Genomic DNA, 13,215 nt, shown 5'->3' with positions numbered 1-13,215 from the left:
GCTTTTCCATAATGTGATTGAGACAGCTTTTCTGTGGAGGCGAGCCAGCCTGAATCCTGCGTAACACTTCCAACCTTCTAGCATCCATACCCGCACAGTAGGTATATAAATCAATCCCTGAAGGAGCGATGAGAAGTAACTCGAAGACAGATTACCGAGCTGTGGTAGAAACGATGAGGGACACCAATGAGATTTCCCGAAGGTGAATCAATCTCGTTGATAAAACACGTTGAAGGTAAAAGCGAATCGGGCTGCTAGCGTTTTTATTTATTCGTTATACGGCTACTAGCTTCTTTGTTTTTGCTTATAGAAATGAGTCGATTGTGTGTACATGGGACACCTGGCCGTACCTGGAGGAAAAAATGATTTTTAAATTTTTTGCTTCGATCGTCGCTTTATTCGTATTCGTAAACTTCTACCCGAATTTTCAATTCAGTGACGCTTTTTCAGTACAGACAATTTGTTAAAGCATTCATAACAGGTTGATTCAAAAAAAAAAAATAAGAGGGATCACGTTATCAGTTGGAACAACCGCCCTCAACGTCGATCTGTACTTGCTTCCTGGCTTTGTTCTAGTCAGCAACCATAATTCATCCGGAAATACAGCTTGGCACTTTCCGCCCAGCCTCAGTCTATATCCGTACAACATCCTTTGACATTATCAAATAAAGCCATCTTATGGGGGCAGCATGAATTAATCAATCGCTATGATTCCCTGAACGTTCACTTCCCCCTGGAACTGCTCCGCAAGCTCCTCGAGCCAACCGCGTTCCTCGAAGCCGTTTTTTTAATCCATCGCAAGTTCCATGAGGTTACGTTACGAAGACGCGTATTACTACTTTTGTAAATAAAAGTGTGGACGCACATGTCTTTGCTCTCACTTCTGCGAGTGTCCGCTTTCAAACCGGTTTTCAAATCAATTGAAGCGTGGTGGAATCTACGCGGGTTCGTCAATCACTAAATAAGGTCTGCTGCCCTTTCGATTTTCCTAGATTTCCAAAGTGAGTAAGAAACGCGGTGACAGTCGCACGAGCTCGTGTCTGATTTCTTAGCTTAAATTCGTTCAGTACGAGTTTCGTGTTCTTCGAATTGCCAGCTGCCATGGCACCAAAAATTGAACCCTGAGAATATGTATTAATTGACTCAAAGAAAGAAGAAATTTCCGGAGTCGTCTGAAACGCTCTGACATCGTGTAAGCAGTCACCGCAGAAGAAGGACACGCGATGTTTTGTCGAAATGTACATGCGAAAGGAAGAATGGGTAAGACGGCGAGAAAACAAAGCGAAGAGACCGCCAGAGCGAAGGAGAAAAAGAGAGAAAGCAAGCGGAAGATTTCTTCAGGGGGTAGAAGAGAATTGAGAATCACGTCGTCCTCGTCAAGAGCCAGGAAAGCTTGAGAAATACGATGAGAATTTTTGTTACAGAAGAGAGAGAGAAAATCTTAGAGGATGGAGATCTTATTTCCGAAAATGTGAATGCCTCGTCACCGCGAAAAGCTATCGAGGATATCGACTGGATGCTTCAACCCAAGCAAAAGGAATCATTGAGATCTCTCGTGCTGTCGCGTTTCCTGTATTCTGTCCCCTCAACATGATGTTCGTCTTGCCATATCTTTTGACTTCGCAGTTACCCGACCCTTTCCCCCAGTGGCCTCTCCCCCCTCCCTGCCGTTCCACAGCCTCAGTACGACGCACAAATGCATGAGCTTATTCTCCGAAAATGGTCGCGTTACCCTAACCAATACGATGGGAAAGTACCCTTTGGATTCCCAAGGGACCAGGCAATACGCCCTCCGCCTTAGAAATCATTTTTACTCTTCATTCCTTTTTATTCACTGCGTTTACATGTACACGCAGATGAATTCGCGTGGATAATCGGTACTACAGCACCCTATGAGCCAGGCGAAGTGAGAGTTTCATCAAAGTCCAATCGCCCGGTCGATGGCGTCGATAAATCACAAATTAACCCCTTCGACCCGGAGCCTCCGTTCGTTCATTATTCCATCGACGGAGCACCATTTAACAGTTGATCCGATACATGCTATTCGTTCAAGGTAATATTCAGCGTGGAAGAAGAAATAAAAATAACGATTTCCTTGAGACAATCAACTCCGGTCGAAATATCCGAGAATCCGGTGGTCAATTCCCCGAGCCCACTGGACGAATTTGCTTGCAAAATTATATCGAATAACCGCAATTTTGAAAGTTCGTACGATCATTGATCAGGTGAAGGATGTTGCGAACCAATTGTTAGGTAACGAAGGAAATAGCGTGAAACTCAAATTATGAGTTGTGGAATTCACGAAGAAAAAGAGGGCGAGGAGAGAACTTGAGAAGATTCGCAGACAAGAAGATCGAAGGAGATTATTCGTACAGCATTCCGACGAGGCTATTTGTTTTCACAGAGCAGACTCCAAGGGCATACCTATATTGAGTTAATTTAACGATAATTTCTCTCTGGCATCACGTGCCAGCCATATAAATCACCTGGTAACCTAAGTCGCCCACACAATTACCTAATACGAGGGGCACATTGTCTGCGGATATCGACCGATCTCCCTTTTCTCTTTTTCATCTTGTTGAGCTTCTTAGTTTCTACCTATATTTGCCTCATTCCATTCCACAGGTTCATTCTCGCGTAGAGAACGCTGTGCTTAAACAAAATTCCTATTAGTCGATCGCTCGTCCCACAATCCAATATCAATTACACCGATCAACAGGCCGATTTACGTATTCACTTCGGTAAGAACTTGAATTTCCATTTAATGAAGTACCTTTATCACTCTCGGATCACGTTTACGTTGCGCCGTTACTGCCTGCTTTAATTTACGACTCCAAACGATATAAGAAGAATCATTATTCTGAGCAAACGATCATCGCGTCATTCGTACGTCGTTGCGTCTCTTCTTGAAGAGTGTCGCCATGACGAGGATGAAAAATGCATTAGGAATCCCAAAATCAAACCTCGGAGAAAGTCTTTTTCATACGTTTCAATGGGGGCCTCTTTCCTTAATGAAAGCAAAGATTTTTTCCACTCGAATAGTCGCGCAAAATACTGTTTGACAAAAGTGAAAGACGGATACCATTGAACACGTATTGGGTTTTGTGATTAAAATACGCCGTTTCTCAATAATCGTTTGACACGCGCACAAGCAAAAAGGTATAAACATGTTGCGAGTCGTTATTCGGTGGTTTTCTTGTAGAAGATAGAGGAGAGGCGTGGGAAGGTTAAGCATAATCTCAAGAAACATCGTCATTTCCTCGCTTCTTGACTCACGATGCTTTTCCATATGCTCGCAGCGATATAGCTCACGTCACACTGCTAGTACATAGGCATTTTAAGCTCCGGAGAGCATCGCACGGTTCGCTGCGAACTACGCTCTTTTTCCCCCCTCACGTAGGTATATACGTACATGTATATTCCTCCATCGTTCACCTTCATTTCCTTTCTTCCCTTCCCCGTCTCGACTACGGTCTCATTCGCCTAGCAGCAAAAGGTACTTTGCCTCTATCGTTGGACTCCATAAGAGTATAGTTAGAGTACCTTCGAGACTGGAAGAGGGTGGGCAGGAAGCATAAAACCATGCAGACTCTCGTCCAAGTCATACGAGGCAATTTCGTACCCTTTCTCACGTCCAAAGTACGTTTAAGGCTACTAAAACACACGGACACACCCGCTCGCAAGCCCACACGTGAGCGCCGAGAGAGATCTCGCTCTCTCCCTTTCCCTCTTGCCCTTGCCATCTCTGGTGTCTCCGTGCATTCGTCCCATCGCTAAACTCTTCAAGAGCCAAAGGGGGTGGTAGAAAATAAGAAATAAACTTTTCCGCTTTAGACACTCTCGGATGCCTTGCGATTACTTATTCTTTTGAAATTTATAAATTGCTCAAGTTTGAAGAACGAAATTTCGAATCGGGTGAAAGAGATTCGTTCATCGGAGTCACTTACGGGGAAAATACAGTCGCTACATTCTTCGCCAAATCCGTATATCAATGAATGCCAACGCGCATACAGACTCGCACGAACGTACACGAAAACAAGGGAGCGTGACTCTGTGCATTTCTCGGGTACATAACTGCAGGACGGGTACATTTCTCAGTACACTAACCGAGGCCTCGAGGCACGACGCTTTTCTCCACAATACTGTATTATGATACAAACCCCTTTTTCCAGTCCCACTTCTTCTTCTGTGTTTCCTTCTTTATTCTTTACTTTCTTTCATTCCTCCCTTTCTTCATTCTTTTTATTTTTTCTCTCTTCCTTACAAGCTGCCTCTAGCTCCTCGAACAAGCCTCCCTCTCGCGCTCTATTTTCACCGGAGCCTCTTTTTACTGGAGGATCACTCTTAGCGCGGCGGCCACATGTACACGCGAGTGTGCCACGACAGACGTTGAAAGAGGAAAAGAGTTTTAAAACGACCAACTTCCGGAAAGATCGATCCATTTTGTCAGACAAAGTAACTCCGCGGGCGAAGTACTCGTGTATCTCTTACGCTTCCAAATTTTTTTGTACTCGACACCGTAAAGGTGTTCGTAGCAAAATTTAGTTAACAAATAAATGGAAACAGACGATATGTTAGCAGCAAATAATTGGAGAAAAATTCTTTCATGTGAAATTTTGACGTAGAAAGGCATCAAAGGCTTGGACAATCCGGATCGTATACACTTTGAGAACTCGCGCGATTGCCAGGTCAGAAATTCAGAGAAAGAGAGAGAAGGAGGAAGGAAGAGGGCAGGCGGGGGCTGTGAACTAGCGCGGGGCTCAGCCAGGGCGAACAGCCGCAAGCGTTCCGAAACACTAAGAAGTGGTAAGCATGGTTTGTGATTTAACCACGGAGTGGATTGATCCGAGTACAAACGTACGGAGAGGGCGCTTCGGCCTAATTTAACATACCGCAAAACACGCTCGCTTGCTCGTTCATAAACTCTGCAGCTCCGATGTAACTCATTGCCAAGTTCTGACCCTTTCTTCTTTGTGTTGCTGTGTGCATGTGCTGCCTGCCGTGTGAGAACGCGAAGCATAAAGGCACGCCTGTGTACTCCGGGAGCATCGTCCAACAAGCAGTGTCAGGGCACAGACGCTTGAGGCGGCGGTGATGCAATCCACCTTGTCTACAACTTCCGTCGTACACTCGCTACGCCTGTCAGACTTTAACCGTTTGCTTGTCAGATGATTTGCTGAATACCGCGTCTATTCTCGCCATCACATTACAACTGAAACCGCAAGCCGGCCTGTGTACCACTGATGGTCGAGTAAACGCTAGAACTGACGAAACAGTGCGCTTCGGACGCAAAAATCTATGCAAACTCGTCAAATATGCTTTCCTAACTTGGAAAATATTTTTATCACTGAATATTATTTGTTTCAATAAAGAGCAATATTGATCTTTGACGACGACGGAGGGAACTTGAGAATCTGAAATTCTTAGTGGTTCGATGTTAAGTAAAGGGTAAACAGAGTTCCATTCCATTAAGAAAAAGTCTCGCAAACTTGTGATCGAGTGTGGGCTGGCTTTCTTGTGAGTACTTGAAAAAAATGTCTAGCTGTCATTTGACTGGATTTTGTTACAATTCGAAAGAGCCTCGAGGCGAAGAGCGTTGTAGAGTACAAAAGTGAGACGGTCGTGAGACAATTTTTTTTATTTTACACTATAAACGAAAATTACCACGTGATTCATGGACAAGATGGCAAGTTGTGATTGTGCCGATTTATGAACACAGCTCAAACGTACAGTACAGCCGGGGGGCCCGTGTCAGGAGAGAACATTTCGAGGCAGAATCGTAAGAAATCTGGAATAATCAACGTCAAAAGGAGAGTCGAGGAATACTCACACAGCGAATAACTTAAGGAGGTTTCCTTCTCAGGAAATGAATTTTCGACGAAACAACCCCATTTTTTATGAGCCCTTTCGATAAAATCGTTTTGCGAAGGAGCAGCGTGACAATGGGGCAGGAAAGTGTAACTTTTGACAGATTCGTATCTTAAATATGTGAGCTCACGCGAAACAGTTATTACTTTTTTTACAATGGGGAAAAAGTTTGAAGCGAGTTACGAGGATTTATGTGTTATTATGTTATTATGATTTCCATCGAACCTCATGTACTGCGCCATTTTCAACTATTTTTCCTAAAATTTCTCTCGACGAACATTTGTTGATACAAAAAGGTACGTACTTCGATTACAATTGCTGGCAATCGTCGAAAAATATACGTTTTTTTTTGTCGCTGAGAGTGTACAAAGATCTAAAATGTACGAGGACTGACGAAGGCGAGGCGACGCGATAGTTGGACGTTCGCTGGTGACTCGGAGCTACCCGCCAACGACCCTAATGGTGAAGTGTGTAAATACGGAAACCTTCGCGTTCTCTTCCTTTTATTAGGAGATTCAGAAGGGTCCTTCTATCCACAAACTTACCGAGGGTTAATTGACCAAGCCGAGTAACAAGGTTGCTCCTCCTGGAAAATACACGCTATTATTGCACAGTAAAAGCACACTAAAGTTAATGCTTTTAGCGAATGATTATTTCACTGATTGTCCAAGCCGTTGGAGATTTTATTGGAAAAAAATAATTGGTTGTATTATTTTTTTAAAAAAAGGAAGGTGACATGGCAAGGCATCAAAATTTATGGCTGCTAGTGTTGACATTCGGAACGACGAGTACTGACAGGTGGAAGGCACATCAAGTCGATCATCGCTCGTATCGAGATACTTTTTTATCCCGACCACCGAGCCCGAAAATTCCGAAAGTTATTGACAAGCTATTCATCATCGGCGACCTAAAGAAGATTGACAATTGCACATTTGCTGTCTTTCCAATCAAGTATTTTGTGCGATCTTTCGCACTACTCAATTGTTTTGAAAATAAATGACGAAATTGATTAGAGAAAGGGATAAATAAAAGAATGTGGCTGAGGAAAGTTCTCTGAATTTTCCATGTAAGGGAGGCTAACGCAACGAGGTTGCCACCGATCATCAGGAGGGTACAAACAAGGAAGTAATCGACGATAAAGTGGTGAACGAAAACAAAGGAAAGGGTTTCTTTCGGCTCGCCGAACTGGAGGGCGTATTGGCTTGACGTGTTAATACGATAGAGGCGACTTTCGACACCTGTCGATTAGAGAGGATTAAAGAGCGATGGTACCTTAGGGCATAGCGAGCTTAGGCGTTACGGTGAGAGGATTTTCGAAAAAATAAAATAAACAGAACAAATCACCACGTATACACGTGGTTGTGCGAGGAGATCGTTAAAGTTTCTCGAGTTAAGCGTTCTTTTCTTATCGCAATCAAGGACTTTCTCGACGAGGATTTTGCAACGGAATTCCTACTTTTATCGCTTATCGAAGCCTTCGCAATGAATGTGAGAAAAATGGAGTTGGTTATGAAGAAAACATGTTGAAACTCTTCGATCTGGCATGAGATCTCCTATGAAGAGTCTGCGACGGAGATTTGACAAGGCAGAAAACCTCGCCATCGTTGATAACAAAAGAAACGTGTTTGCGAATGTTTGAACGAATGCAACAAAACTGAGTCGACTTAACGACTGCAGCATGAATCTATACGCTGACACGAAAGGACGCACTCTTCAAGGAGAGTTCTCGAATTTAGCGACGTCTCTTGAGTTTCAACACTCGCTCAAATCGAACTGTATAGCTGGTAGTAAAATAAACGAAAGAATTAATGGCTGTAGGAATCCTTATCCGTAGCTCTGTGAAACTTTCTGTTTTATGTACATAGTCAAAGCGCGGAGGCACCGCTTTAGGGCCCAGCGCAGGTAGAGCTGCAGTGGAGCTACTTTTGGAAAATCGTTTTGTTTCCCTTCTTTTTATAGAATAGCGTATTTCAATCGCAGCAATGGGTTAATCACGTTTCCCCAATTGATGCAAAAAATATCGAGTGTTCTTTCCACATTTTTTTGAATATATGAGTTCTCACTCCCTCATTTTCTCATTGCAGCAACCAATGAAATTTTCTCTTTATTTTGTAAGGGGTACTTCTTGTCTTCTTTCATTATTTTAAAGCATTTTTGAAGAAACATATTTGTACCGAACTCCGAGGTGCTCGCGCATCGGAGCAACTCTTCTATATACCGAATAAAATAATGTTTCATTAATTTATTCCAAATATCTGACTCTCCGTAAAGAAAAGAAGGTTAGAACATCATCACGGGACGTTGCATCGTGCGAGGTTCATTTTCACTCTCGAACTAGTAAAAAGTGAATGGTTTTTTCGCAGTCACTCGTGTTGTTCAGAATGACAGTAAAAATACAGACTTTCGACGGAATCTAGTGATCGAGGAATTGGAATTATTTGGAAATGAAACGATTGGAACGATCGCGTATGATAATGAACTCAAAGTGATAATTCATGTGGTAAGGAGTCTGCACGACAATTTATTTATTGGGTAACAAGAACAAGGCTCACCATGGCGTCCTTGATGTGATCAACCGGTTGGAGTAGAACGGTAGCGGTGGCGGTTCCAAGCGCCCGATGGTGTTGATGCAAGGGAGGTGGATGCTGAGGGGCCGCGACTGCTACAGCGTTTGCGTTGGCAGCTGCAGCTGCAGCGGCGGTAACAATGCTCGCTGTACAAGTACAGGTGCACGTGCACGCAAAGTTGCAGCTTTGGTGGCCGAGTAGGTGACTCGAGACCCCCGGTCCGGCCGTGTGCAGTGGCGGGTGCAGGGGTACCGCACCTCCCGGCACGAACGAATACGAATGAAAATACGTGGTGATGGCGGTGGTGCGACTTTCCGCAGCGGTTTTTATCCCGTACGTCGATTTAATTGATGTCGAATCAGTGTGTCCGCCGTAGAGAATATCGAACTTGTCACTCTCAACGAGACTGCGATGATTTTTGATGGGTAGACTGGCCGAGGGAGCTGTTGCAACAGTTGCGCCAGCGAGGCGTTCTTTCAGTTGAAAATTCAGTCCCGCAACTCCGCGATCGACCCGTTGTACCGCACTGAATCTCAACGAGCTTAAGTTACAACGAAAATGACTACTTTCACCGGACTCACCGAGCAAACCTCTCCTCGACCACCACAGTTTGACTTCTCGAGATTCCCCCTCCGGAGCACTGTATTTATCTACCAAGACCGGCGTCTCAGCTCTCGTTGCTTCCTTTATGAGGAGCACCAGCTCTGACACCTCTTCCTTCCGAACTCTTCTTATCTCTTCCGCGCTTTTTTCTCGCCTTCCGTCCCCGCCGTTTTCCTACTCCCGGCACAGAGCCTCGCTCGCCCCTCTTTTTTCACTCCGCGCCGTGCACGCTCAGCCACCTTCTCCTTCGGCCTGTTGATTCTCAAGATTTTCGCCTCCTCGGGCTATAACCACTCGATTCGAGGGCCTCGTAACTGGCCTCTTCGTTTCTTCAGAGCGATCCTCGCTGCAACGCTTTCCGCGAGTCTTCTTCTCCTCTTCTCTTATTTATTTTCTTCCTTTGTTTCCCAGTCGACGGTATCACATCATTCGTCAATCTTTAAATCGTCGAAATGGCTAAACTCCGCAAGATTCCTTTTTGCTTTGGTTTTTTATCCGATATGTATGGCAACGTCCTTCCGTTCTCTTTTAATTCTTCGATTTTCCACGTCTCCCCTTACACACTTGGCCCGTTGTCTTACGATTACTTACAAATACGATCAACGACTAGACATTTATGACTAATTCATGAGAATTATCAGTTAGCTACCAGTGGCGAGAGTTTAGAAACAGGGAAAAAGTACTTCCCCCCTCGATTGTGTTACAACGCGACTGGAACAGATAAGCTACGAGTTACGGAATGATTGTCCGGTGCAAAGTGAGCTTTCAGGATACCTTTACGTTCTGTTTAAGATACTATTAAAGACACCATGAATACGACTATATATTTGAGTTATAGATTTTAATTGAAACGATGTAGGTATAAGTGAGATACAACGATAAGAACTTTTTTTTTTTTTTATTTTTTTCTTTTATTCTGTATATGTATATATTTATATGTTTACGTTTCTGTAGACATGTACATAAACGTATATTAATACGTTCCCGAGTAAAACTAAGGGATTATACGAGACGATATAATATTTGTACGTGCGATTGAGCAGGATTGTCAATACAGTTGTCAAAGGGCCCTCGTGCGTTTGAGTCTTTTTCACTCAATATTGTTAACTCGAAAATGATTGTCAGGAGATCGTTTGAACTCCGTTTTCTTTCTTACGCCTGCTTTACTCTATCCCTTTCTATCTCTCTCCGAGTTTTATTTTTCAGGAAGCACGGAGGCAAACGAGAAGGTGAAATATGCGCAAGAAAGTCGAGGCGGAACGAACGGGATCGCGTGTCGATGCAGTCCCAGATACAGGCACCGATCGAGACACTACAAAGGTGAGAGAAAGAAAAAGAGTTGAAACATTTACGAAGCAGAGAGCTCGCGAACTCGCACTTGTTTCTCTGATCCCCGAATTCAGCACGCTGAACAACTGAAATTAGCAGCGAATAGAGACATTATAAATTTCTATATGTGAAGGTACTTTGCTTTTATAGATGTATAAATATACATAAAAATTCATAAATATATGCATACGCATGTGCTGTGTATATGTGTGTATGCGTACAAGTAGAGAGCGCTTGTTGAATTAGTTCTCGACGGTACTGTAAAGGGGCTTGGAGAAAACCACATACAAGTACTCGAGAATTTCGAGTCTCGGTAGCACGCGGGCATATGAATGAAAATATAATTTATTTCAAAGTCGATTGTGAGTCGCAGTGAGTGTACGATCTTTCATGATTGATTGCACACGTTTTCGCGTAGCGAAAGTTCGATAAATATGATTTGATTGTCTTCACGCGATTCTCTCTCTTTTTTTTTTCAATGATAAAAATGATTCTTTATTTCGTAAGAATCTTAATCTAGCTTTCGTATTCTGTTTGTTTTTTCTTTTGTTGTTGTTTGTTTTTTTTCGTATGAGTTACTTAATCATGCTGTGTCACAAAGGGCTTGTTGAGGTACATTTATAATATTACTTACTTTACTAATACTTTAACGGTACACGGGATTATTTGGGCGTACGAGTGTCAACGTGCTGCACGGTTGTAAGTGCGGGAGGGAATTTGAAAACGTTGAAAATCGAGAACGGAGGATGCGCTTGTGCAACGATCTCTGATTCGGGTTCGAAGAATGTTTATTTGTCGAAGGATCGACGACGACCAGATGCAGGAGCGTGGGAAATAACTCGCGGAACGAAAACTCGGTTCACCGCTGGTAAGATCAGTTCGATCGGTTAGTTCGGCGAAGATCCTCGGTTCGCAGGCTCGTTGTCTCCCCCTTATTTCAATATTCGCGCATTATTACACTACGGTGAAAGCGGCAGCGGCGGAGGCGCAGGGATGACGTGTGCGCGTACGAGGAAAGAAGAAAGTTCAGTACGAACGCGTGTTTCCGGTTGCGAATGAAATGAAGCCTCCGAGTAAGGATCCAACTCGGAAGAATTTCTCACTAGCTATTCCTCGGGAGGGAAGAGTGCTCGTGTAATCGATAAGCTTGGGAGAGAAAGAGAGAAAGAGAGGCTGCGTGCAGCGTGAAGAATGTGTGGGATTTGTAGAGCTATTTTTCCCCCATTCAACGAGAGAGACAGAGAGAGAGAGATAGAGAGAGAGAGAACGGTCTCTCCTTGGAAGCTTCTCGTTTATCGGTCGTCCACTTGGACGAGATGGCGTGACACGACGTCGCGTGATTAGTGAGCAAGGACGCGGAACTCCGCCACCTGTTTTTCTCCCCCTTCGATGTCTCTGGCTGTACGTACGAGAAACGAGTTTCACCCTCTGTTTGTTTCACTCTCCGTTTCTGTCTGTTCCTGTCTCGATGACGTTCTCGTTCTCTCTTTCGGTTTATTTAACACACACATACACACGCACATACATGCACGCACACGGGGAAGGATCAGAGGATTGTTAGCTCGCTTCACGTGACGAGTAGGATCGAGTAGTTTCTTTATTATTATTCTCTCGTTAGATATTTATTTGACTTTGTTCTCATGATGCGAGGCGACGCCGACAATGAATAGTGCAATACTGATTGTTTGGTGGTGCACGAGAGTAATGGCGATAGCGAGGTCGACGACGGGGGTGGCGTTATCGAAGAATGTCTCGTGACGATTCAAATCTTGTTGATCCTTATTTCCGGGCTTTTACTACTAGCGTTAACTCTTGAACGGTGCGCTTCCAGTTTTATTCGGTTGTGACGACGATTTATTTTTATTGTTATTACTGTTGGTTCGGTTGTTCGTTATCGTTTGCGAAGATAGTGGTTATGGTGGTGGAGGTGTTAGCGGTTGTGATGTGCGCGTGGTAGCTTTGGTAGCGAACAGGCGGACGGTTTGGGAGAGAGATTTAAAGGTAGAACGATTAAAGAGCGTCCTACTCGATCGCTTAGCTTGACACAACTGGCGTTGTACCAACGAAGCTGTGGGGCAGTGAGTCGCTACCGTTGCCGCCGTTGCCGCCGCCGCCGCCGCCGCCACCGCCGCCGCCACCACCAACGATGAAGACGACGACGGCGACGCCGCTAGGAGGCCACAGTACGCGAGTTTCAAACCTACTAACCCCCCACTACCTTAAGCTTCGACCAATCATGGCCAATCCGACTTCTCTCTCCTTCTGTCTCTTGGATTCTTCCTCCCTCTCTTCAACACACGCTTCCTGTTTCTCTTTCGTTCATATACTATCGCTGTCCTTATTGTTCTTTCCCATACACATTGTAACTCGCGCTACTCTCTTGTGCTCCTCTCGCTATAACTGTATCGGCGCCACGTTCGAGCTCCCTCCTTCTCGATCGAAGTGAATGCCGAACGTGCCTGTTTTCACTCGCTCCCGCTGCGTACAGCGGTTTTGTTACTTCAACCTACAGCCCCCAACACGAACTGTACTCGACTCACCCCTCGCGTGATTTTACCACCACCGCCACCATCGCCGCCACCACCACCAACGAAACACATCCCACTCTTCGAAACGCATCGTCTCACTCACTCTCCCTCTACACTACGACGGACTTGTGATTGCCTGTAGCGTATATTCCGCTCGTATCTACTTGTGTCAATAATATATATATTTCTATATATGTGCATTTATGTTTACTATTAGTGTACGATGCTCATTGTCAAATATTGCGAATCAAACGTAGGAGGGAGTGGGGCGCCCGAAAAATATGTCAAATGTTTTTTCTTTCATTTGAAAATTTCCAAGT

At 44.4% G+C, this 13,215-nt stretch overlaps 1 protein-coding gene across 5 annotated transcripts in view; it reads right to left on the bottom strand.

The window, feature by feature from the left end:
• heph (polypyrimidine tract-binding protein 1 heph) overlaps positions 1 to 13,215 on the bottom strand; it is a 248,599-nt gene that overhangs the window by 147,750 nt on the left and 87,634 nt on the right. Inside the window, exon 1 of one of the 5 annotated variants that reach the window (XM_043433208.1) lies at positions 8,421 to 9,208. The exons of the other annotated variants lie outside the window; for them this stretch is intronic. Within the exon in view, the coding sequence (XP_043289143.1) occupies positions 8,421 to 8,423 (3 nt within the window). The 5' untranslated portion in view covers positions 8,424 to 9,208. Of the gene's footprint in view, positions 1 to 8,420; positions 9,209 to 13,215 lie in introns of those variants that run through there. 5 annotated transcript variants of the gene reach the window in all.

This window comes from Venturia canescens, chromosome 1 (genome assembly GCF_019457755.1).
Source record: "Venturia canescens isolate UGA chromosome 1, ASM1945775v1, whole genome shotgun sequence".
Lineage (NCBI taxonomy): Eukaryota > Metazoa > Arthropoda > Insecta > Hymenoptera > Ichneumonidae > Venturia > Venturia canescens.
This window is presented reverse-complemented; position numbering and strand designations above follow the sequence as displayed.